Below are 24,591 nucleotides of genomic sequence, written 5' to 3' on the forward strand. Positions count from 1 at the left end.
TAATGTATCATACCCTGATTTGGATGGCCAGGTTAGCCTGATCTCATCAGAACTTGGAAATTAACAACAGTCAGACCTGGTTAATTCTTGGATAGGAGAACACCAAGGAAGACCAAGACTGCTATGCAAAGGAATGGAGTGGCAAAATACCTCATTTCATCTCTTGCTTTAGAAAGCTACAGGGTCACTGTAAGCTGGATGCAACTTGACAGTACTTTTCACCTCTAATATGTGTATGGCACGTAAAACTGAAGCTGAACACAAATATGGTAAATAATCTCCCTAAGAAAACTCTGCCCAATTGCATGCTCAGGAGCAATCACCACTTGAATCCTCTGTATTTTTTGTTTTCTTGAGATGAAAACATAATGATGTTCCAGTGCCCTACTTGATCAAGCCAGTGCCATACATACGGCCATACCCCCTTGCTCTACAGGGCCAACAAGCAACATGGCCTTTCCCTTACATTTCCTTATTATACTGGTATTCAGAAGTTTGTGGTCTCTGTATGTGGAGGTTCCCTTTAGTCACCGTGGCTAGTAGACTCTGATAGACCCGTCCTTCATGATGCCAAAAACAGATAGGTGACCATATAGCTATACACTTTTACTGAGGCAGGAAGGAAAGTGGAAAATAGCATAGCTTCCTAAAGAGCAGTATGGATTCCCCACCCTATGATCCTCAAACTTCCTTTCCCAGAGCCAGAATGAAATGCAAATTAGATGTCCTTAGTATTGGTTTGTTCTGTCAGCTTTCACTAGGAAAATCAAGGCAGAACTACTGCAGTGGAACAGTATATAGAAAGAGCTGAGCTGTTGAACTGAAAACTCTGCCCAGTTACGTGCTGAAGCGCAATCACCTCTTGAATTCTTAGTAAGTGAGGAAGCATGAGTTTGCAGTTCTTCTGTGGAGAGGAAAAGGTTCTCTTCATTACTAATACTATCCCCTGCCCCATATTGAAACTCACGCTTGGAAATGAAAGGAGACTTCTCAAGTAGGCCCTAGTAACGTCATAGGGAAGGGAGAATAGATAAGGAGAAATTGCCTGTAACAAAAAAGGAAGACTATGAAGAACAGCCTGTGTTTGTAAAGAGCTGCTGGAAGGAAAGGAGTAGGGAACAAGAAGTGTATTGTGTGTAAAGTCATTGAATATCCATCTTCCCTGCTACCCATATTCATTTTTGCTCTGTCTTTGGAGGAAAGGGAAGCTACTGTTGTTCAGTGTGGAGGGGGAAATATTCTGCATAAGCTTAATCTTATAAAGCTATTATTTCTACTTAAAAGTTCTGTGTCATAGAGTTGCTTTCTAAGATGCTGCACTCTGAATTACTCAGCCGCAAAATTAGAGCACTGTTCCTGAAATGAAGTACATATATGTATATTATATGTAGTCTTTTGTTGGCCTTCCCCCATTTCCTCATCTAAAACCAACAGTTTATATGTTTCCATTTTCTGTTCATGATCTATTTGAATCTGGATTGTACTGCTGGACTCCATCACCATTGTTTCCCCTCAGTTTTCATCTTTGGAGAGCTGAAGCCTACAAATTGTCTACTTAAGCCCTTTGAAATCAGTAGCCTTTCTTTCCTGGATAGTGGCCAAAACCCTCTGTTTAACAGATGCAATTGGCAAGCATAAAGTTATTTATTATTTAATCAAAACAGCTCAGCTGACAGGAAACTTTGAAAGAAGGGCTAGAAATGAACTTAAAACTGTAATTTTGATATCAATTCAAGCGTTGATTTGAATTTTTAACAATCAGATATTGAGAAAAGTTCATAACCAGAACCGAGGGAAAGAGCACAATGTGTCGATGGCCAGATGTAGAAAATCCTTTCATTTAGCTGGCCTTGTCAGATTTGACAATAATTGTCAACTAGGGGTTCAGGCCTCTAGTTGAGACCTCCTGAGATTCGCATGCATAGGAACAGAGAGAAAAATAGGCAGAGAATCCAGCAAAGAGAGCTAGTATTTTATTCAGAGAAAGGCAATGCAGTGGAGAGAAATGGTAAATGTAAAGGCTAAAATCTTTAGATGGACTTTTAGGCTATTAAAACTGCTACAGCAGATTTCACAGTTCACATGCTAAATCTGTTTGTGTTACAAATCCTTCACAGCTCCCCAGTATAGCTGAAATACAACTTCCAGACCAGCTTCAACCGTGGTTAGATTAGCTGGGAATTCTAAATCAGCTCCAATTAAGAGAATACGAATAATAGACTAGATATGGGACATGCAGGCGAGCATTTTCAAGTGCTCTGTTTCAACCTCTTTTGTTTGTTCCTTGCATCGGAGTATAGTTTACAAAGGTGTCTTGCAGTCTCATTCTATCAATCTTTATTCAGAAGTAAGTTGTGTTGAAAGCACACATAAGAAGCCTTGGACCACAGTCTAGCACAGGAGTGGCCAAACTGTGGTTTGGGGGCCACATGTGGCTCTTTCACACATATTGTGTGGCTCTTGAAGTTCCCACTGTCCCATCAGCCAGCTTGGAGAAGGTATTTCTCTCTTTAAATCACTTCTCCAAGCCAAGCCATCCGGCAGCTTAGAGAATGCATTTAAAGTTAAAGTTGCTTTCTTTCCATCCTGTGGAGGCCCCAGGCAGTCAAAATCTTGGGGGCCCCTTCACAAATTATCTCGGAGTCAGAGTGCCACCACCACCACCATTAACCCCCGCTGCAGCCTGCAGGCACCTTTTCAAAAGCTCCTTAGACAAAGCTGTCAGGGAGAGGCAGAGTGAGGCAAACTTAGTGACAATGCCAGCAGCCACACCAGGCAAGTTGGGCAAAGAGCAGCTCAGTTACTGGCTGCACGTGCAGGCTGGGAGGGCTGCTAGTAGGGGAGAAACAGGGGGGAGCTGACTCAGGGCCCCTAAAGGTGTGGGGGCCAATAGGCCAGTGCCTACTTGGCCTAATTGTTAATCCGGCCCTGTTTCCACCACTCCCTCCTTCCCCCTCCACCCATTTATTTGCCGTCCTTCCTTCCCACGTACCTTCCTTCCTTCCATGTCTTGCAGCTCTCAAACATCAACATTCATGTCTTGCAGCTTTCAAACATCTGATGTTTATTCTGTGTGACTCTTACATTAAGCAAGTTTGGCCATCCTGGTCTAGCAATATGTACACTTAGACAAAACAAGCAGCCATTGTGTTGGCTTGTGGCCTTCATCTACAGGAAGTGTTTTCCATTTTCAGAGCAGAGGGGCTCCTGTAAATTAACTAGCAGGCACAATAGTTTCACTGTCTCTGGTTGAGAAGTACTATGTTGTTTACTTCAAGCAATGATCAGTTCCATTTCCAGATCTTAGCAAGTGATGTTTCCCTTCCTAACAAGGTCTTTCTCAAATTCAAATCAGAGCTTTTAATTTACAAGAAATCTTTTAATATACAAGAAACAACAGCAAATTGCTGGTAATTAAAAATCACAGCCACAGGACTAGCTTCTGAGTGGAATAAAGAATTAATAAATGCATTAGCATGGACACATCAGTTTTGTGTGCTATTTTGCATATTTCTAAATAAATATTTGATTGATCTTACGGTGTCAAAAATTCACTTCATAGGAATATATTTGGAATTTGGCTTTATTTGTCCAGGCCACATAACCCACTTTTTTTTTTTTGTCTTTTTGATGGTCCCTGGTAGCTGTAAAACAGCCAGGCCCACATTTGGAATGCCTGCATTGCTGATAAGGATAGTACTTACTATGGCGTTCCCACTATTATGCGTGCTAATTACAGAAAGCTAGGAATACTTTTGGCACTACTGGACCTGGGAAATTGTACAACACTTATAAGAAGTGGTCCCTAGAAGAAGGATCTGAGATCCAAAACGGCTTGCAAAGCAGACCGGTTCTCCGTTGGACCACCTACTTTTACACTGGACTGGATGTTATTTAGTGGCTTTCAGCCACATAAGGACAGTAGGAGCATTGAGTAACGTATGAGGTTTTAACTTGGTGATATGTACTGATATTACTTGTTTTGTATTTTGATGCTTTTTATTCACAACAAGTTAAAATTACGTTTTACACGGATAGTTTTTTCTTTCTGTTGTGGCTTAAAGGAGAGACTTGGAAGTGAGGAGGAAGAACAGATAAAGTTAACACCCTCCCCTCTCTGCATCAGAGGCCTTTGCCAGCCCTGGGGCAGGAACTGTGAAGGTGGACAAAGAGGACAAAGCAGGCATGGACCTCCTTAGGTTCCTAGATAACCATTATTATTGCCAAGTGAGAACAAAAAAAATAAATTCCTACAAAATGAAAGTATTGTATAAAAGCACATGAAAATCATCATGCTGCCTGTCAGTCACTTTATGCAGTACAGTATTCTTTAAAGAAATAAGTGAGGAAAACCTTTTAATACCTCTGAGAGTTATATTTCAATTTCAGTGTATTTTTTTTTCCAGTTAACTTCACAAAGACACAATAGCAATTGCTTTTATAATAGCCATTTAACACTATCTTTTCTATTATGTGCACACAGAGAACTCACTTTTTCTTCTGTCATGTATCACTGTTTCTGGAATTCATATGCTTTTGTTACATTATATTTATGGAGACAAATGGTTCTGATTTTTTTTTTAAATGCCTGATCAGATGTACCAGTGCCTCATCCAAGGTGGCTCCCTACACAGTGTTCTAGCAGCCATTTCAGTTTTAACAAACCATGGAAACTTGGTACTTTTTGGAAATATGTGCAGAGTGTGACTTACAACAATCACAGTTGTGTGTACTGCAGCAGTAGAAATATCTATATATTATTGAGTGATAACTGATGATTAGCATGAGTGGTGGGGATAATATCCCAGATCAGCCTCCATAAGTAGAGGTTTTATCACTGACACGGGAATACCCAGGTTCAAATCTTCACTTAGCCATTTAGTGCACTGGGTGACCTTGGACCACTCACATTGTTGCTCAGCTCCTTTAGAATCTCAAGTATGATGAGATTTGACTATGTGGCAGTGGGTTAATTGGTAGCAGTGGCTGATTCTCTGTTCTAAAAGGTTGCAAGTGTTCATTATGAGCAAGTCTAATGAACAATCCTGAATATTAGCCTTCCTGGCCATTCAGCCAGACACTAATTGCTGCCTCGTTTCAAAAATGAGATTTTTTTAAAAGCCTGGTTTAAAATAGCTCCCATTCAAACCCAACTGTTCTTGCAATGGAATTTTCAGTAACTGGTTGTACAGACATTGCCATGGCTCCTGCAAACCTACTAAAGTGGCATTTATTCATGTAGAGGTTAAAAATTATTGTTCAGGAGCAGTTGGAGTGATTAGAAATTAATATTCTCTTAAAGCCATTTAAATGCTAAAATGTTTAACCTTTCAAAGACTTCATATTTTTCTTGGCTTCAAGCAGTCATGAGCTGTGCAAGGCATAACCACATAAAACATTCATTTTATCTTGATTTTTATTGTACCTCTAGGCTGGCAGATCTACTGAGTTTCATATATTTTGCACTTATTAGCAAGTATTTAAGTCCCCCAGTGAAACCTGCCAAACATGTCATGGTGTGAAACACATTTGCACTCAAGTATAGAGGAGATATAGCTGCTCAGTAATGCGACTGCAGTACCACCCCAGTGTGGGCAAAAGTAATCAAAATGAGAAAGGCTACATTTTGTGAATGAGAGTCCTAAGGTATTGGTATTGTCATTTATCTTTTGTCTCATATAGGGCTAGCCAGAATTCAAAAGTGGGCAGTGGTTTGGAATGCAAAGTGGTACAAAGTTAAAAACCAATGGCAGAATATCAAAATTAACAAATTGAGAAAACCTTTGATCTGGGTAGCATTTTATGATGCATTTTGGTTTATCCAGTTTTCTCTTTCTGTCCCACTGCAATATGGGTTAGCTCCCCCTCCCTTTTAATGGGATTAGAAATATTTGTGTAAATAAATTTGTATATGCATTCATTTATAAATTGAACTATTAATTTTTAAAACTTGCTCAAAGTTTTGTTTATGTATAATCTAAAATATGAATAATGTTACTCAGATTTTATTTTTCACAAAACTAGTATAGAATTATTAGGGTTTGTAGAATCTTTCGGGATCAAGTGCCATGTTCTACTGGAGAAAGTTTTCCTTCCAGACGTTTCGTTCTCAGCTGCGGAGAACATCCTCAGTGGCGTTGCAGCCGGAGCAGGCGCTCAGACCTGTGCAAATGCACAGCAGCCAAGAAGGTCTGAGGGCCTGCTCCGGCTGCAACGCCACTGAGAATGTTCTCCGCAGCTGAGAACGAAACGTCTGGAAGGAAAACTTTCTCCAGTAGAACACGGCACTTGATCCCGAAAGATTCTACAAACCCTAATGATGTTACCAGCTGTGAAAACCTGAAATCTTTGATAGTATAGAATTATTAGAAATGTATGATGTTAGCTAGCTTTCCAAATATTCATCTTGGCACTAAAGCTGATGAGAAATTCTCTTAAGTATAGAATTTTCAAAATTATTACCCCATACTGTCATGGGCTGATCTAATAAAACTCCAACAGCATTTCCAGTTCTCATTAGATGTAATTCAGAGGTACATGGCACAGTACTTCACACATTAAAGAAAAGTGTTATCTATTAGAGAGGTGCTTTTAATATACAAACCAAGACCTATATTAGATATTACTTAACAACTCTGAATTTCTCAATCAAAGATTGGATACTTTATCAGACAGCAAATCCCCATATACTACAATAATGGAGTCACTTTCCAAACTGTGACAGTTAAATTACATGTGGTATGTTTATGAATGTGCTTTTTATCACTTGGGCAATTAAGAGTTCAGAAAAAGGTCTCTTTTTATTTCATGGTTGTGAGGTTGTAATATTCGTTCTGAATTGGCTCTTAAAATTTATGTTTCAGCAGCCAGTGTAGGATACAGAATTAAATATGAAGACATTAAATCAGGTGGAGGGTGTAATAGATTCCTTAATGTCTAAATGCTCTTGGTCTAAAAGGCATTTTAGAACCTGTTAGCAAATTTTAAAAAGCAACTCATGTGACTACTACATTGGCAGAAGGTTTCTATCATGTCTATGTTTTGGAATAGCCTCATTGTAAGTAGGAGTTTAATAGTAATTCATATTTGCTTAAAATATTCCTTTATGCATTACAGTACTTGTCCTGCTGATTGTTACAATGAGAAGGCGGAAGAAAGAGCCCCTTGTTTTCGATGAAGAGAGAGATATCAGGGAAAATATAGTCAGATATGATGACGAGGGAGGTGGAGAAGAAGACACAGAAGCCTTTGATATGTCTGCCTTGAGGAACCTAAATATCATCCGAGACACCAAGACCAGGAGGGATGTAACTCCAGAGATCCAGTTCTTGAGTAGACCATCATTTAAAAGCATTCCAGATAATGTCATTTTTAGAGAATTTATTTGGGAGAGACTAAAAGAGGCTGATGTGGATCCTTGTGCACCCCCCTACGATTCCCTGCAGACATATGCATTTGAGGGAAATGGTTCAGTGGCTGAGTCACTCAGCTCTTTAGATTCTATCAGTTCAAACTCTGATCAGAATTACGATTACCTCAGTGACTGGGGGCCTCGTTTTAAACGACTTGCAGATATGTATGGAACTGGACCAGAAAGTTTGTATTCATAGCCTTCAATCCTTTCTATGACAATGCACTACAGAAAAAAGAAAATAAAAACTCAATATTTGGACTATAAAAACCTGTAAATATTTCTCCATTTTTAACTTTTTTGTTTTTGTTTTGCCTTGGTGAAGCATATCTTCATTAGAACTTTGTCCTAGGGACTGCACTGAACACACAGATTCTGAGCATCCAGTAGTATTTTTGGTAACATTTTAAGATGTTCAGCCTTGTGCAAATAGATAGCAATGCTCATATACCTGCAGAGGCAACTAACCTCTAAGAGTAAGTAGTGCACTGTGACCTCAATGAGCCAATGATACCCTACAGATGCCTTCACAGTACTGCCAAGACCACACTGCAGAGTCTCTGCATAGTGAAGAGAAAGGGAATGAGGAGTGGGTGGAAAAATCTACCACTTACAACAATATTACAATATATTGTATACTACTGATGCAAACTTAAGTATTTTATTTACAGCATTGCATGCAGTTTGCTGGCTCAGAAATATACATCACAATGACTTATTTAAAAAGTTGGTTTAAAAGCTATTTAGTCCAAAAGCCTCTGTAAATATCTGGGTAATTCTGAAAATAGATTGCAACTCCTATTATGAAAATCTGCAACAACGCTATTGCCTTATCAAAATTGTTTCCAGGCCATGTCAGGCAATTAGCTGGAAAGTAATTCTTGCAGTGTTGTGATGCCTTTGTGGGTATGGGGAGAAGTTGCTGTCTATTTATTGTTTTTGTTAATTATCTCTTCTGATTAGTACAGGAGACCTTTCCTTTTATTTTTGCTTTGTTTTTAAATAAAATGTTGACATGTAAAGGTATGTTTATTCTGGAGTTCCAATCTCCACTGCATTCAGGTTTATTATACTGCATCATGGTATTAGATGCTTGAGAACATGCTGTTTTTTCCTCCAGTCTCAGCTACATGAAGGAAATGAAGCATGGAAATAGAGAAATTACAGTGAAGCAATTGAGCCCGTTGTTCATCTCTCAGAGAGGAACACTGCTACAAGGACACGCCACTGCCATTGTTCTTCTGAGCTATTACTATGTCTGAGAGAGATTTGAATAAAATGTTTTTACTTTGCATTTTCAAAAGGAAACTACAGAGGCAGTCTGTAACGCAAGTTGTAGTTTTCAAGGTCATCCATTCTATGTGTTCCAGCAATTTAAATAAACCTGCTCCTTCCATCAAGTTCCCTACCTCTTTTGCCGCCAAGGAATCACGGCAAAAGACTCTTTTACATTTCTTTCATATGTTAAGCAGTGTGATACGATTAGCAACAGAATCCATCTTCAGATCCTTCCTGACACTCATAAGTATTTTTACCTAGGGAGTTAACTTCATCATAACACATCATCTCTGCACTGGTTCAGGTGTGCCAAACTAGAAAGATGATTGCAGCCAGTTAAAATAATGTCAGATTTTTGAAGTAGGATTTCGTAGAATATGACAAGTTTTTATGATTCAGGCAATATTTATATTTTAGCTGTCCTGATTTATTACTAGCAGATAAGACATGTATTCAAGTAGAATAGTACTTTATTTTAATAGTCTGTTCCTATTTTCTTCTATTTTTCTTCTGTCTCACTAAAGATTGGTTGTTGAGTTCCTGAATAAGGTCCCAGTCCTGAAAACATTATTCCATATACTTGGGCTTACAAACTATGCAGTGGCTACATATGACAATAGTCCTCAAAATTGTTTGCAGGAATAGGACCTAAAGAGAAGGACAGAGCTGGATTTATGCACAAGCTAAATAAGCTACAGTTTAGGGCCTCAAATTATGAGTGGTCATCCCCCCCCCCCCACGAATGAAATTACCATTGTTTTGGTAATTTTATGATGCTTCTTTGACATATTGTAGGGCTTCATCATATCTTAATCCAGCTCTGTCAATAGAACCCGGTTTTCCATAGAAGAGTGAGCCTCCCTAAATCAAGAAGCAAATAACTGGAGTCTTCCCAGAGTCTTGTAACAAACACAAAGTAAATCAGTTAGATAAAATTTCTTTTGTCCCAGACAAGCAGATCAGCAGAACACCGGGTCAAAGAAGAGCCAATAAGCTCCCTCCCTCTGTGCTTTAAAACCAGCAAGGGCTTTAAAAAAGGAGAATGTTTGTTTAAATTTTTGAGCATTTTTCCTTCATGTCTGAAGACTATCAGCCAGCACAGTTTCTCAATTGCACAGATGGATATTTGGAAAAAAAATTATGTTTAACTTTTGAGCAAATGAAAACGTATACACTAGAAGAGGAGAGGTATTAGAAGGAAGCTTGTGTTTTTCCTAGCAACTGCTGATGCCACCTTATATCTTTGGATTACTCAGGCTCAGGAAGGTTATGCTGTCTCTGAAAAGATCTTTTGTAAGAAGGGGAGGACTTTTGTGGAAGAAAAAACATCTTTAATGTAACTGTAACACAAGTGAGACAGAAATTACCTTATATCTCTGTAATTCTTGCAGCTCCGTATTAGCAGCAAACTATATGAAAGTGACCTTCAGTTTCATCAAAAAAAAATTAAATCATGCACAACACAGTTCTTGATCTTCAATAGCTTCTTTTGTAGACAACGATTGTTTCATTATTCAGTAGATTTGCTTCTAGTTGTGTGAGAGAGTGAATGACTGGTTTTGTAATGGAACTTGGTGGTATTACCCATTTAGTCACACATGTAAAAAAAAATCAATTAAAATGTGAAATGTGTAAAGCTCATTAACAAATTGATCTGTCAGAGTTATGTAGGTGCTACTAAAAGAGGTTTTAGAGGAAAGTATTTGGTCCCAGGAAAATTTATAGTTCAGGACTGGGATCTAAAGAACCACTCAAATAGTTTCTCATACCTGACAGAGCTTATGGTTTGTGTTTCTCAAACTTCAGTCTATCATGCTGCTAGCAACCGTTTTTTGAAACTGGGAAAACCTTCAAAAATAGTTTGTGATATGACTTTGCGGTTTGCTGTTCAAAAGAAAAAAACTCAAAAATCCTATAAGGGCATGAACAAGTCCTTTGATGAATGTCAGTCCTGTCCATATATCTACATTTAGCTATAGACTCGCTGATTCAAGCAGATATCTCTCAAAGGAGAAAGAACTGTAATGTGCAAATATGCCCCTCTCTCTTTTTTAAATAAAACTGTGTAACATCTTTTTTATAAAATATTCCAAACATTACCTTGTGTGTCTTGTTATCATTAACTTTAAATTATTGCATAGTTCAACTTCCAATCACAAGGATTCAACAGGAGTGGGTCCACCACATGACTCCACTGTTTTATCCCACCCTAGAGATGTGCCTTTTCAGAAGTACACAGGAATCTCTCCCATGCTCAAGCCTGCACATCTTTTTCTGCTGACTGCATTATGGGTGATATTGTCCCACAAATCTGATAATGAATTAAATTTTGTAGAAGAGGAGAAATCTTTGGAATTATTATGTCAATTTCAGCAAATGAGATGTACAGAATAAGTCACTGTCATGAAGTAAGAACATGGACCTCAGTTGAATCCTAAATATACTGCAAATGTAAGGTGCTCCTGGAGGCAGAACCTCCCCACCTTCCTCTCCTCTCCGCACTCTGCAATCCTGAAAAGCCAGTGCTGAAGGTAGAAGGTCCCTGTGGGCAAAATGCCGTGTGATCATGAAGTTGCAATGAAGAAGGGAATTCAGAGGAAAGCGCCTCTCTTGCACAAGTTGGGAGCTTCCCTAGACAAGCAACTTCCATTTTGTTATATAGATATTGCAAGCAACTATCCAGATGGGGCTGGTTTACTCATTATGCCCATAATGTATACCATCCCTTAGGAACCATTTAAATTCCATGACAGTCCATTCAATGAATGCTGCAATCCTAGTCTAAGCAAGTCTAAAATTAACTCAGTGGGATGCTTAATTCTTAATACCAGTATAGGACTACAAAACAACAGCTTGATTTTGTATGTTTACTCAACAGACTTGTTCAACAAACAAAAGCCCTGCATATCTAATTCTTTCCCTGTAACACCCAATAACACTATGATATTGCCTCTGGAGTTTCCCCACTCCTGTTTGCCATCACTAGGCCCCTAGCCAAAAGAAGAGAGAGATTCATGTCAGATAGGTCCAGCAGTGGCTACTAGCTATAGTAACTAGATGGGAACATTCCCATTCAGAGGTAGCAAACATCTGAAACCCAGTGCAAGGAGGCAATATCAGGGAAAGATCTTTGTCTCTATACCATATGTGTTGACCCTCCAGTTTAACTGCTGGTCAGTGACCACTATGAAAGACGGGACGTTGAACTATATGGACCAGTGGTCTGATCTGCCAGAGCTCTTATGAAAATTTCAGTGTGATGACTGTTATAGAACTTAAGGTGAAAAGGAAAGAAGGGGACATATTTTTGATGGCATTTTGATGCTGTATATAATATAAATTCAGTGGCTTATGGTTCAAACCAGTGTTCCCTCTAAACTGAATTAGAGTGAGCTAGCTCACAGATTTTTAGCCTCCAGCTCACACATTTTTGTCTTAGCTCAAGAAGGATGATGCCAGAGCACAGTAATTTATGCTGTAGCTCACAGCTTTAATGCCAGTAGCTCACAAAGTAGAATTTTTATTCACAAAACTCTGCAGCTTAGAGGGAATATTGGACCCATCATGCTTTCAATTTAAACACTGTTAATAACTTACAGGTGCTCAGCAAAGCCAAACCTAAGAAAACTTTGAGGTTCATTGCTTGAACATGATGTCTTCATTATCCATTTATAATGTTTTCTTTATCTGAGTGTATAACAAGAGAAGGAAAGATGTAAAAGAAGCAAAAGTGAATCAGGTCAAGCTCCAAATTTTTCACACACACTGATATTTATTACATCCTTGATATGCCTCAGCACTCCTTGATATAATTACAGGTTGTCCCCTCACTGAAACTAACTACTCTTCGATTGGGACTAAATGTGTTATCAAACCAGACATTGAAGACACATTAGATCATTCAGGTCTGACCAGAATGGTCAGTGTGAGTTTTACTGCCTTTGTCTTTCCTAAATGCTTGAAGTTTGGTTTAGGGAAGGCTAGTCAGGGAAGGCTGAAATAGAACAATACCTTGATGCAGAAGTCTGAAGAGAAAACTAGTTGTTCTATGATCACAATAAAAAGCAGCCAAGAGGTAAGGATGTGAAACTTCCATTAGAGGCATTGAGAAAGAGTGGTGAATCAGATCTTTCATCTTAATGGCTTCTTTGCAGACACATATGTGACTGCCCTTGTGTTCTCTAGACAGTTCAGAGCTCTCAGACCCTCCCCTCATGGCTCAGCTCCTTCCCACTCAGACAACATGTGACAGTGCAGAACGAGCACTCCTTCCCTTAGTCCTTTCTTCGCTGCCATGAAGACTGGATGTCTTCACTGTCTTTTGATTATTATAGATTTTCCCTTGTTGATGTTCTCTAATTATTCAGTCTTCTCTGGCTTCTTCATCTGAATTAAATTCCTTATAAAAGGGAGATTGGAAGGAGGGCATTAGTACAAAGCTATGGCTCTATTTAAAAAATGTGTTGAATGTGACCTAAAAATGGCCCAGTCAGATGACCACGAACCAACATGAACCACCATTTCCCCAGTTGGTGCCCATCTCTACCCTGCATGTGTCTGGCAATTGTGGTTTAATGGTAAAATTTAGCTGCTTTCCATTTTGCAAACATAACTGCACATAAAATCAGTGTTCCTGGATGTCGTTTGTTGTGTGCAAAAATAAATATGCATGTACAGTGAACAAAACTGTTGCATATGTATTTTTAGCATTGTAATTAGAATATTTTAGTATTGAAATTAGAACTGATTTTGTAGTTTTCAAAATATGTATTTTTTGGGGGGTAAAGGTAAAGGTAAAGATAGTCCCCTGTGCAAGCACCAGTTGTTTCCAACTCTGGGGTGACATCGCATCACAACATTTTCACAGCAGACTTTTTACGGGGTGGTTTGCCATTGCCTTCCCCAGTCAGCTACACTTTACCCCCAGCAAGCTGGGTATTCATTTTACCAACCTCAGAAGGATGGAAGCTGAGTCAACCTTGAGCCAACTACTGAACCCAACTTCGTCTGGGATCAAACTCAGGTTGTGAGCAGAGCTTGGACGGCAGTACTGCAGCTTACCACTCTGCACCACGGAGCTCCTTATACCCAAAGTGGAAAGCCACTAATGAAGCCATTAGACAGGCTGATCTAGTTCCATACTACCTTCAGGCATATATGCTGATCAGTTGACATTTGGGCTGCTGAAACTTCAGCATGTGGGGTGACACTTCTAGCTAGTCATGCAATGATTTTTTAAAAAAGAATTACAGTAGACTTCTTTATAGATTGCTTGCTTATGGCTGTGAGTTCAAGGTTGATATGATCAGATTCGTTCTGGGGCATCTTAATCGCTGGCAGCTTTACCGTGGTGCAGAGTGCAGCAGTACTGCAGTACTGTAGTCTGAACTCTCTGCTCACGACCTGAGTTCGATTCCGGCGGAAGCTGGATTCAGATATCTGGCCCAAGGTTGACTCAGCCTTCCATCCTTCCAAGGTCGGTATAATGAGTACCCAGCTTGCTGGGGGGAAAGTGTAAAAGACTGAGGAAGGCAATGGCAAATCACCCCGTAAAAAGTCTGCCGTGAAAACGTTGTGAAAGCAACATCAACCCAGAGTCGGAAACGACTGCTGCTTGCACAGGGGACCTTTCCTTTCCTTTGCATGATTGCCATCCAAGTATCCAAAGTATCAAAGCATGGCTGAAAGAACAACAGTAATATATAATAAGGGTAAAACTGGTCATTTTTAAAGCAGAAAATGTTGTAGAGAATGCTATGTGTGTTGATAGCAGCACACATTATATCCTAACATTGCTTCGTTATTCACATATAACATGACCCTTGAGTCCTAATATGTTTACAGCAAAATGTGCACCACAGTTTTTTCTATGCTGTAAATAAGTATAAAGGAAATATATCAAATGTATAACTTATCCTGTTCTTGGCCTATGCTAACAGTATGTTACAATAAATTCTTTGCTTCTGTTGCTGACATATTCAGGGAAGACTCTTCAGATAGCTTGACCGGGAAGTAATGTGCAGAACAAGCCTATGCATATCTACTTGAAACTAAGTCCCTTCATGTACAATGGGGCTTGCTTCCAGACAAATCATAGGATTAAAGGCTTCATGTAAACTTCCAGTAAAGTGTGATGATGGCAAAATACATCCTGATCCCAGGTGTGAGTTGCATTAGAGGCTTATGGCTGCTATTTAACCTTGGAAAAGGGAACAGAGACATCCTGTTTTGCTACTCTTGCCTTTGAAATTACACTGTTAAATGCCAGTGTGGGAGCAGCTGCTTCTGTAGCAATGGTGTGGATTCAGCCCCTTCTACACTTCTAAAGGCTCTGGAGACATAACACCAGTTCTTATGAACATGCATCATCTCACAAACCTGGTTGTAATTTGCAATGTGATGTGACTGGTTAGGAATTGTATTCTATTTGATTATTTAGCATGTCTGCTCTTCTATGGAAATTTAGATCAAGCAATGAAATATGAATGACATTAAGATTCAAGGCCAGCACATTGACCTGGGGTGGAGACAGAAGAGGGAAACATGACAAAATAATGGGAACTTTGGAAAAGCAACCCAGTAACTTCCTGCAGCCAACAGCTGTAGTATATGATATGTCATGCCTTTCTACTTCCCCAAGCTTCTTATGGCATTATATTGAAAGCATCAAATGATAAAAGTGTACTTCTGCTGCAATTCCCTTAATCAGTTCCCTGTACTAATTTGTAGATCATATAGAAGTTTCATTCAGTATGATATGTAGTAGCAGCTATGAGGGTCTTGTTTCCATACTTGAATATATAGCTCCAACTTTCTTCACTCAGAACTGGCATTTTCAAGGTCAAAAACTAGGCCTAAGAGAATTGCTTTCTCTGGCTGATTATCTGAGCTGCATTGTAAAGAAGTTTTGAGTCTGGAAGGCAAATGCTGTTTATAGCAATGGTGGCTGCAATGGGAGTACATGTTATAGTGGAAGCATCAGCAGCCCTGCAGTGAAAAGGGGCCATTTTCTTGCAATATAATGATGAAATAGAAGGCTTTGGAAAATAAGATTGCAGCCCTGGCAATCTTAGGGAAAGAATCTTAGGAAAAGAGAGTCTATTAGATTTAATGTGCCAAGAAGGAGGTTCAAATCTTTGATCATCGGATTGCTAGCTGATCTAGATCAGTGCATTTTAGGACTTTCAACTGCCATAATTTCTATAATCTGTTTCACTTTTCCTCCTCCTATCCACTGCTGCCCTTATATTAGCTACAGCTTTCAATATTCTTCCCCATGTTCTTATATTCCTTTTCATTCCAAAACTAGGTGCACCCTTCCATGTTTCTTTTGCTGCATTCACAGACTTCCATGCAGTCTTGGGCTTTGTTTGTTTGTTTTAAGAAACCGGCATATATTCTTAAAAATAAATAAATACCCCTTAATATTTTTTTTCATGATCTGCATTTGTGTATGGATAAAAGTAATAACTTTGTCTCCAAAGAAGTGTTAACAATGGCATCCCTCATTGAATATTGTCGCATAATTAAAGCCAACATAGGAACACTCCGCATGTTCTAACGTAATATAAGGTCTGGGTTTTCATTAGGATCATCTGAAACCTATCATGACAGGGTTACTTCATGCCTGTCAACATACAAGCGTGGAAAGATGAATCCTAGGTGATCAGCAAGTTCAGAGACATAGGATTATCTAAATATTCCTTTCCTTTGTAGAAAAAGCCCAGCAAGGACGTATTTGCATATTAGGCCACATCCCCTGATGTCACCATTGTTCCACACCGGGGTTTTTTTTGTAGAAAAAAAAATCTCAGGCGATCATTTGCATATTAGGCCACACCCCCAGATGCCAAGTCAGCCAGAACTGCATTCCTGTGCACTCCTGTTCAAAAAAAGCCCTGCATATAGGCATGAACTAGGAAAATGGAATTCATATCAGTTCATGGCTCATGGCATGGCCAGTACACAAAACGCTGACCATTATGAATGTTTTGATGCAAGATGAACTGTTCAGCTTTTGAGGTTCATGATGCAGTTGAACTCCACCCTCCAGAATGCTAGACACCAAAGTCTCTCGAGATCTTTGGCTGACTTTTCTCTGCGTGCCTTCAGACTGGCGAGGATTGGATTTACAAGGTCTGAATTACAGTGCCCCCCCCACAAAAAAAGGAGCAGCCCTCAATAAAGTTGAAATGACAGGTGCAGGTTCAAGAGTATATAGAACAGATCCTATGCAACCTAGAGACACCAAATTAGCAGCAGTCTCTGTTTGACTCTCCTCTACCCACCCTCCAATTTTGGTAAGGATTGGATTTGTCCACGTTACAGGCCCCTTGATTCCTCCAAGTTACAAAGAAAAAGCAAAACAAGCAAGAGCAATAAAGTTACAGGAAAACAGCAAAGCAATCAAGGACAATAAAGGCAAAGGGGAAAGATTACATTTCTGGGGTCCCAGTTACAGACCCAACAAAAAGGTCTCCCCAGTGCTTTCTCTGGAAAAGACAGCGGCAGTTAAAGGAATCTTTGGAACAGCTCAGGAACAAGTGACACCAAACACACAGGGAAACAGTGGAAGCAAGGCAAGTTGTTAGAACTGCCCAGAGACACTAGCAGTTGCTAACACTCTCTGTAGAGGAAGACTCTGACAGCAGTGATTCAGATGGTGGAGGAAAGCATCCTCCCTTTCCACATCCCAACTCCCTTTGGCTGCTTCAGTCTCAAGTACACCCCTCCATGGCCCCTCACAGCCAGGTGCCAGAAAGTTAGAAATAACAGCACAAAATGTGGAAAAATAATGAAAGAATCCCGAAAATGCTTAATAATTCCACAATATATATTCAATGGAAATTTAGCACTGTTACAATACAATTCATTGCACTTCTACAAAAGTTCATTCTGTGCTTAAACCAATTTATTGTAATATATTGTAATAACATATCTTCATTTGTCATTAAATGTTAGTACACATATATAACATTTTCTCCACCTCCCCTTTTGTGACCTCCAGCAGTGCATGCCCCCTTATCAAACATCCCCGTATTATTATTTAATCTAATTTGTTATAAGGTAATAAACTTTGTCTATTAGAAAATTTTTCTCCGAACAACTCAAAAGTTATAATCTGATATTTCTTCTTGGTCATTAGGAATAAGAAAAAAAAATTATAATCCAATAATCATGTATTTTAAACTGTAATCCATACATAGTTTCTTTAAAAATTAACCATTGTCAAAGATCACCAAATGTCCTTTAATGTTCCATTGTTTTCAATGTATTTTTGAAACTTTCCCCAATAGTTTTTAAATTTCTCTAAATTTTGTTCTTTTTAAGATTCTCATAAATTTGTCCATTTCACTCCAGTGCATAACTTTCAGAGTCCAATCCCATACTTCTGGTATTTTGTCTTGTTTCCACATTTGCGCATATAATGTCCGTGCAGCTGAAAGCATATACCAAATTATTGTTCTATCTTGCTTTTGCAATTTGTCCTTTGTAATCCCAGCAGGAAGATATCTGGTGCTTTCTTAATATTATATCCCAGAACTTTTGAGATCTCCTGCTGAATCATTTGCCAAAATTGCTTCGCCTTTTCACGTCCACCACATATGGTAAAAAGATCCTTCATGATATTTACATTTCCAGCATCTATCTGACAACTGATTTTTCATTTTTGCCAGTTTCTTAGGTGTCATGTACCATCTGTATAACATTTTGAAGCAGTTCTCTTTAATGTTATAATGTAGAAATTTTCACAGAATTCTTCCATAAGTGTTCCCAGGACTCCATCAATATTTCCTTATTTATACTTATAGCCCATTTTATCATTTGTGATTTAACTACTTCATCTTCCGTAGACCATTTCAATAATAGTTTATATGTCCTTGAAATCAGTTTTTCACTTTCTCCAAATAGCATTCTCTCCAGTTCTGTTTGTTCTTGTCTTATTCCAAAGTTCTTAACATCCTGTTCAAGCAAGCTCTTTATTTGTTGCAGTTGAAACCAATTATATTTATATTGTATTTCTTCATTATATTTATATTGTATTTCTTTATTTGTTGCAGTTGAAACCAATTATATTTATATTGTATTTCTTCATTTGTTTTTAATTCCACCTTTTTTCCTTGGATCTTTAAAAGTTGTTTATATGTTAGCCACTTCTCTTCTTTAATATCTGAATACAATTTTATTACTTCTGTTGGTACTATCCAAAGTGGTTTCCTCTCATCACCATATCTTTTATATTTTGACCAGGTATTTAACAGACGTTTCTGATATGGTGATGTGAGAAGAAACCATCCATCTTATTTTCCCATAGTACATATAAGCATGCCATAGTACATATAAGCCATAGTACATATAAGCATGCCATCCAAAGACATTTCCATGTCCATCTAATGTCAATAACTTTCCATTTGATAATGTCATCCATTCCTTAATCCACACCAGACAAACTGCATCATGATACAGCTTTAAATTAGGCAGTTGGAATCCACCTCTTTCTTTCACATCAATCAGAATTTTCATTTTAATTCTTGTTTTTTTTTCCCAGCCCATACAAATTCTGAAAGTTTCCTTTGCCATCTATCAAATTGTTTATTGTCTTTCACTATTGGGATTGTTTGAAACAGGAACATAATTCTCGGTAAAACATTCATCTTAATTGCAGAGATTCTACCCAGCATAGACAGGTTCAGTTTGTTCCATTGAATCATATCTCCATCAATCTTGCGCCAAAGTTTTTCATAATTGTTTTTATACAAATCAATATTTTCCGTTGTTATTTCCACACCTAAATATTTTACTTTTGAAGTAATTTCACACTCTGTTAATTGCTGTAGTTCTCCTGTTTGCTATTTTTCATATTTTTACACAAAATGTTTGATTTTTCTTTATTTATATAAAAACCTGCCCATTCTCCATATTCTTGTATCTTACGAAGCAGCAATGGTGTTACATGAGTGGGATTTTCATTTATAAACATCACATCATCTGCAAATGCTCTGTATTTGTAAGAAAACCCTTTCATTTTTAGCCCCTCTATCTCTTTATCATCTTGGATTTGAACTAACAAAACCTCTAAAGTCATTATAAATATCAGTGGAGATAGAAGGCAGCCTTGTCTTGTTCCTTTATTTATCATCATTTTTTTCTGTTAAGTCTGCATTAATGCAGAGCCTTGCTGATTGTTCAGAATATATCGCCTTTACCATTCTAATGAATTTTTCTCCCAGTCTCAATTTCTCCATCACTGCAAACATAAAGTCCCAATACACATTATCAAATGCGTTCTCTGCGTCTGCAAAAAAAAATGCTACTTCTTTTTCAGGGTGTTTCTCATAATATTCAATAACATCTATAACTATCCTTATGTTGTCTCTGATTTGTCTCTTGGGAAGAAATCCTGCTTGTTCTTCTTTAATAGAACTGTTCAAATGCTGTTTAAGGTGTTCTGCTAAGATCCTTGCATATATTTTATAGTCATTGTTTAGAAATGAAATTGGTCTGTAATTTTTCACATTTGTGGTGTCTCTGTCCTCTTTTGGTATCAAAGAGATTACTGCTTCTTTCCATGTACTAGGAACTTTCCCATCTAATTTTATAATGTTCATCAATGTCTGAAGTTTTGGTAATAGCGTCTCAGCAAGAACTTTATAAAATTTTGCCGTGAAGCCATCTGGACCAGGTGCTTTTCCTGGTCCAGGAAAGGAAGCCCGTTTGAAAGCTACAAAGGATAGGGCCCTCTCAGTAATGGCCCTTTCCTGGTGGAACCAGCTGCCGGAAGAGGTAAGGGCCCTGCGGGACCTTGTTCAATTCCGCAGGGCCTGTAAGACAGTCCTCTTCCGGCTGGCTTACAACTAACCAGCACTGAAACACTGAAACATTGAAACTTGAAACTGAGTGTAGTTGCAAGACCGCTGTATGTCTTGAATGTTTTAAGTACATAACTATGTGAATGTTTAGATTTTAATTATGTAAATTATGGAATGTCTAATTTTTATGCATAATTTTATATTTTTATGTCAGTTTTTATATGTTGTAAGCCTCCCTGAGCCACCTGGTGGGAAGGGCGGGATATAAATCTCAAAATAAATAAATAAATAAATAAATAAATAATTTTATTAAGTTGATTGCCTCTTCTACTTTTCTTCTCTCAATTGGTTTATTCAACAAATTATCCATGTTTTTTGTTAATGAGTTGACCTTAATATTCTGTAAATACTCATCAATTCTTTTTCTATCAACATTTTGCTTTTAAACAGCTTGGCATAATATTTGTAAAATTCCCTTTTAATGCCTTCATGATCAATAATGTTTTTTTTTCCAGATACAATATTGTTAATTACTTTATTCTCCCTTCTTTTTTTCATTTGCCATGCAAGTTATTTTCCGGGTTTATTCACACCTTCAAAAGATTTCTGCTGTAGTCTTTTTAAATTCTATTCCAATTCTTTATTCAGAAAATGGCTCAGTTGGCTTTGCAGTATTGTAATTTCTTATAATCTTCTTTTTCACAGGTCATTTTTAATCTCTTTCTCTTTTTTGCCAATTTTTTTCTGAATGTCCATCATTCGTTTATTTTTGGCTCTTTTATCCTTGTTGTTCAATGTAATCAAAATGTCCCTCATTACTGCTTTATATGTATCCCACACAATTTGAAACTGGGTTACTTCTTTTTCATTTATTTGGAAGAAGCATTTAGTTTCCTTTTCCAGAGAAACCACTATTTCCTGTTTCTGTAGCAAATCCTCATTTATCCGCCATTTTAGAGTCTTTTCCCCTGATTTTGCAGACCACAATATTAGATTATGGTCTGCTCTTATTTTAGGAAGTATCTCTGTTTTCTTCATTAAAAGTCCAAGATCTTTAGTGGTCCAGATCATGTCAATTTTTGAAAAAGAGTTGTGCCTTGCTGAGAAGTAAGTATAATCATGTTCTTTGGGGTTTAATTCCCTCCATATATCCTCTAAACTCTCTTGTTTTACCAGTTCAAAGAATGATTTTGGTAGTTTCCCTTCGTTATTTTTCCCCCCAGTTGTGTCCAGAGTATTTTTCACTGTTCCATTAAAGTCTCTCATTATCATAATTTGATCGTGCACAACTTGGTCCAATTGTTGCATTATATCTTTTAAAAAAGAGTCTTTTGCTCCATTTGGAGCATATACTCCCAGCAACAATTTTTTTTTTATAATTCAGTGTCACTTCTACCGCAATATATCTGCCATCATCATCTTTAAAAATTATTTTTGGGTCAAGTTCTTGTTTGATATAAAATACTACACCTCTTTTTTTCTCCTTAGCCAATGAAAAAAATTCCACACCAAGTTGTTCATTCCATAAAAATTTGTAATCCGTTTATTTGATGTGTACTTCTTGTAAACAAATTATGTTACATTTTTGTTTCCCAATCCAGTGAAAAGATGCCCTTCTTTTTTGTGGTGAGTTAAGTCCATTTATATTCCAAGATATTAATTTGTAATCCATAATGGTTTTTATTCTTGATCTGATGCCCCAAAGTTTTTATGCTCACTCAAAAAGTTTGCCATTTGCTGACTGGTTGTGATGGTAAATCTCCGTCCTTTGAATTCAAAACTCAAACCCTCTGGAAGTTCCCATCTGTATCTTATTTCTTTTTCTCTCAGCTTTTCTGTCAGCCTTTTGTAGTGTCTCCTGTCACTGATGACTTTCCTTGGCAGTTTTTTCATGATTCTTACTTTGCTGCCATCCACCACAAGTGGGCTCTTAAATTGTTTACTAAGAATTCTTCCCACCATGTCTCTTGTCACAAATCTTACCACCACATCTCTTGGCAGTTTATTTTTTTTGGCATATTCCAAATTTACTATGTAAATATAATCATAGTAATGATCAGTTTCTTCTGGGTCCTCTCCTAAAAATTCAGCAATAATTTTAATTATATATTTAGACAAATTATTGGTGGATAGGAATAAAAGAACCACTTTATGTGTGGCAAAATTTGCTTCGCGAGCTATGAGTCTCCGGAAGCAATTCCTAAGGGAAATATCCAACTGAATGTCTTGGCTATGGAACCTAACTACTGTTCTGGAGGGAAATTATATCATACTGTGTATGTTTTATTCTGATTATTGTTTTACCTGATTGTATTTTATTAAGTTATTTGTATCTAATTTGACTGGTCTATGACTGTTTTAAACTTGATTTGACTGTTAACCTTTCATCCAAATTTTAAATGAATTTTATGGATGTTTTTATCCGATTTCTTTGTAATAGTCATAGGCACCCAATTTTATGAATGCTACTGTTGATTTTATTCTGTTTTTGATGCAAAAAGTTTTATGTGATTCGATTGTACAAGCTGGTCACTGACTGTAACAATAAACTTGACTTGACTTTAATTATATATTTCCTTAGATCAGTAGTAGTAGACTCAGGCACACCTTTTAGCCATAGTTGGTTCTCCATGAATTTACAGTCAACTAGTAATGCTTTCTCCTGCAATTTTTGCATAGTGGAATCTGCATGGTCCATTCTCATACGTAGGTCTTTCACCTTTTCTTCTACTTTTTGCACTTTTTTGCAAAGCTGCTTGTGAATCTTTTCTAAGATCTTCAATATCCTTTTTCAAATCTTTTTTCACATCATCTGCACTTATCTCAATATCTCTTTTTAGCTCTGTTTTTGTTTCTCTAATTATATTTGCTAATCTTGCTTCCATAGCATTCATTGCTACTTGCCATTCTGCTTTATCTATCTTGTCTGGTTTAGATTTAGCCATTTCCTCTCCTTCAAGTGATCCAGCCCTCATACGTTGCTGCTTTACTGCTGATCTCACTCCGTCATAGCTGTTTGGCTATTGCTTTAAATAGGTTCCAAGGCTGACCTCTCAAATTCAAATTTTGAGCACACAGTCTTATAGATTAGATCATGCTCTGTTAAATAAGCCCAAAACTGCCATTCTTTGATGCTCCTAAGTCAAGATATCAGTTTAATTTTTTTTCCTTTTTACTCCAAAACAGCACCAAAATTAGTTTTAAGTATATAGTCCAATATGTTACCTTTTAATGATAATATCTGCCGGCTCTGCTATTTTTCAATGTCCAAATTTCTTTTTATTAAATTATGACCTTCTTTTAATGGCATCTGATACTTCTCTACGGTTTTGGGTCCTAGAGTGGGCTGGAGGACTTGTTATTTTTCCCTTCTCTTAATGGTGCCATCCTTTACCTTCCTTCCTTTCTTGACATGAAGTCTCATTTTCTATGGTTATGAAGTCTCACGTTGTTTCAATGACAAAACTTCCTGTACTGTAGTCACCAGCTCAGCCGATCTTCTGGGAGGAGCTTTCTGTTCAAACTGCAGGTATGCCAAACAACTTCTATTTTTCCTCTTTTAAGCTTGTTTCCCAGAATTTTAATGTCCCAATTTCAACCCCTCCTTTACACTCCTAGATATATTATTACTTTTCTGGCTCCAGACCTTTGCTTTTAGTTTTATTTAGTCTTTTATTCGCCCCAGAGTGATAGATATTAATCTATTACCTACAGTTCTTTTATCCTTCTTTGCACTGCTCCATAAGTTCTCAGATGTTAATCAGTCTCAGAGAAGCTTTGTATCTTGGTGGATTTAAGCCAATTAATGGCCTCAGGGATCCTCTGTAAATGATGGAATGCAATCCTTCTTGGGGGACTCTTCAGAGCCAAAAAGAAACCCCAGTGGAGTTCCTCGTCAGCCAAAGTAAATCCCCTCAGAACTTCACATGCATTTCTTGGCCCCCTCCCTACTTGGAAGGGGTAGGCAGCCGGTCTTGAAGTCATCTTCTCTGCCCACAACAGAGGTTCTGATATGCCTGTCAGCTGAAGAGCAGCTCAATCCTCCATGACCAAAACCGGAAGCCCTACAGAAGTTCATTCTATTCTACAAAA

The 24,591-nt window shown here is 37.8% G+C and overlaps 1 protein-coding gene across 1 annotated transcript in view; it reads left to right on the plus strand.

Annotated features, from left to right (window-relative positions):
- The window catches only part of LOC132575340 (cadherin-7), a 149,153-nt gene extending 141,149 nt beyond the window's left edge, over positions 1-8,004 (plus strand). Inside the window, exon 11 of the mRNA XM_060244056.1 lies at positions 7,117-8,004. Within this exon, the coding sequence (XP_060100039.1) occupies positions 7,117-7,610 (494 nt within the window). The 3' untranslated portion in view covers positions 7,611-8,004. The remainder of the gene's footprint in view (positions 1-7,116) is intronic.
- The last annotated feature ends 16,587 nt before the right edge of the window (positions 8,005-24,591 follow it).

This window comes from Heteronotia binoei, chromosome 7, assembly GCF_032191835.1.
Source record: "Heteronotia binoei isolate CCM8104 ecotype False Entrance Well chromosome 7, APGP_CSIRO_Hbin_v1, whole genome shotgun sequence".
Taxonomy (NCBI): Eukaryota; Metazoa; Chordata; class Lepidosauria; order Squamata; family Gekkonidae; genus Heteronotia; species Heteronotia binoei.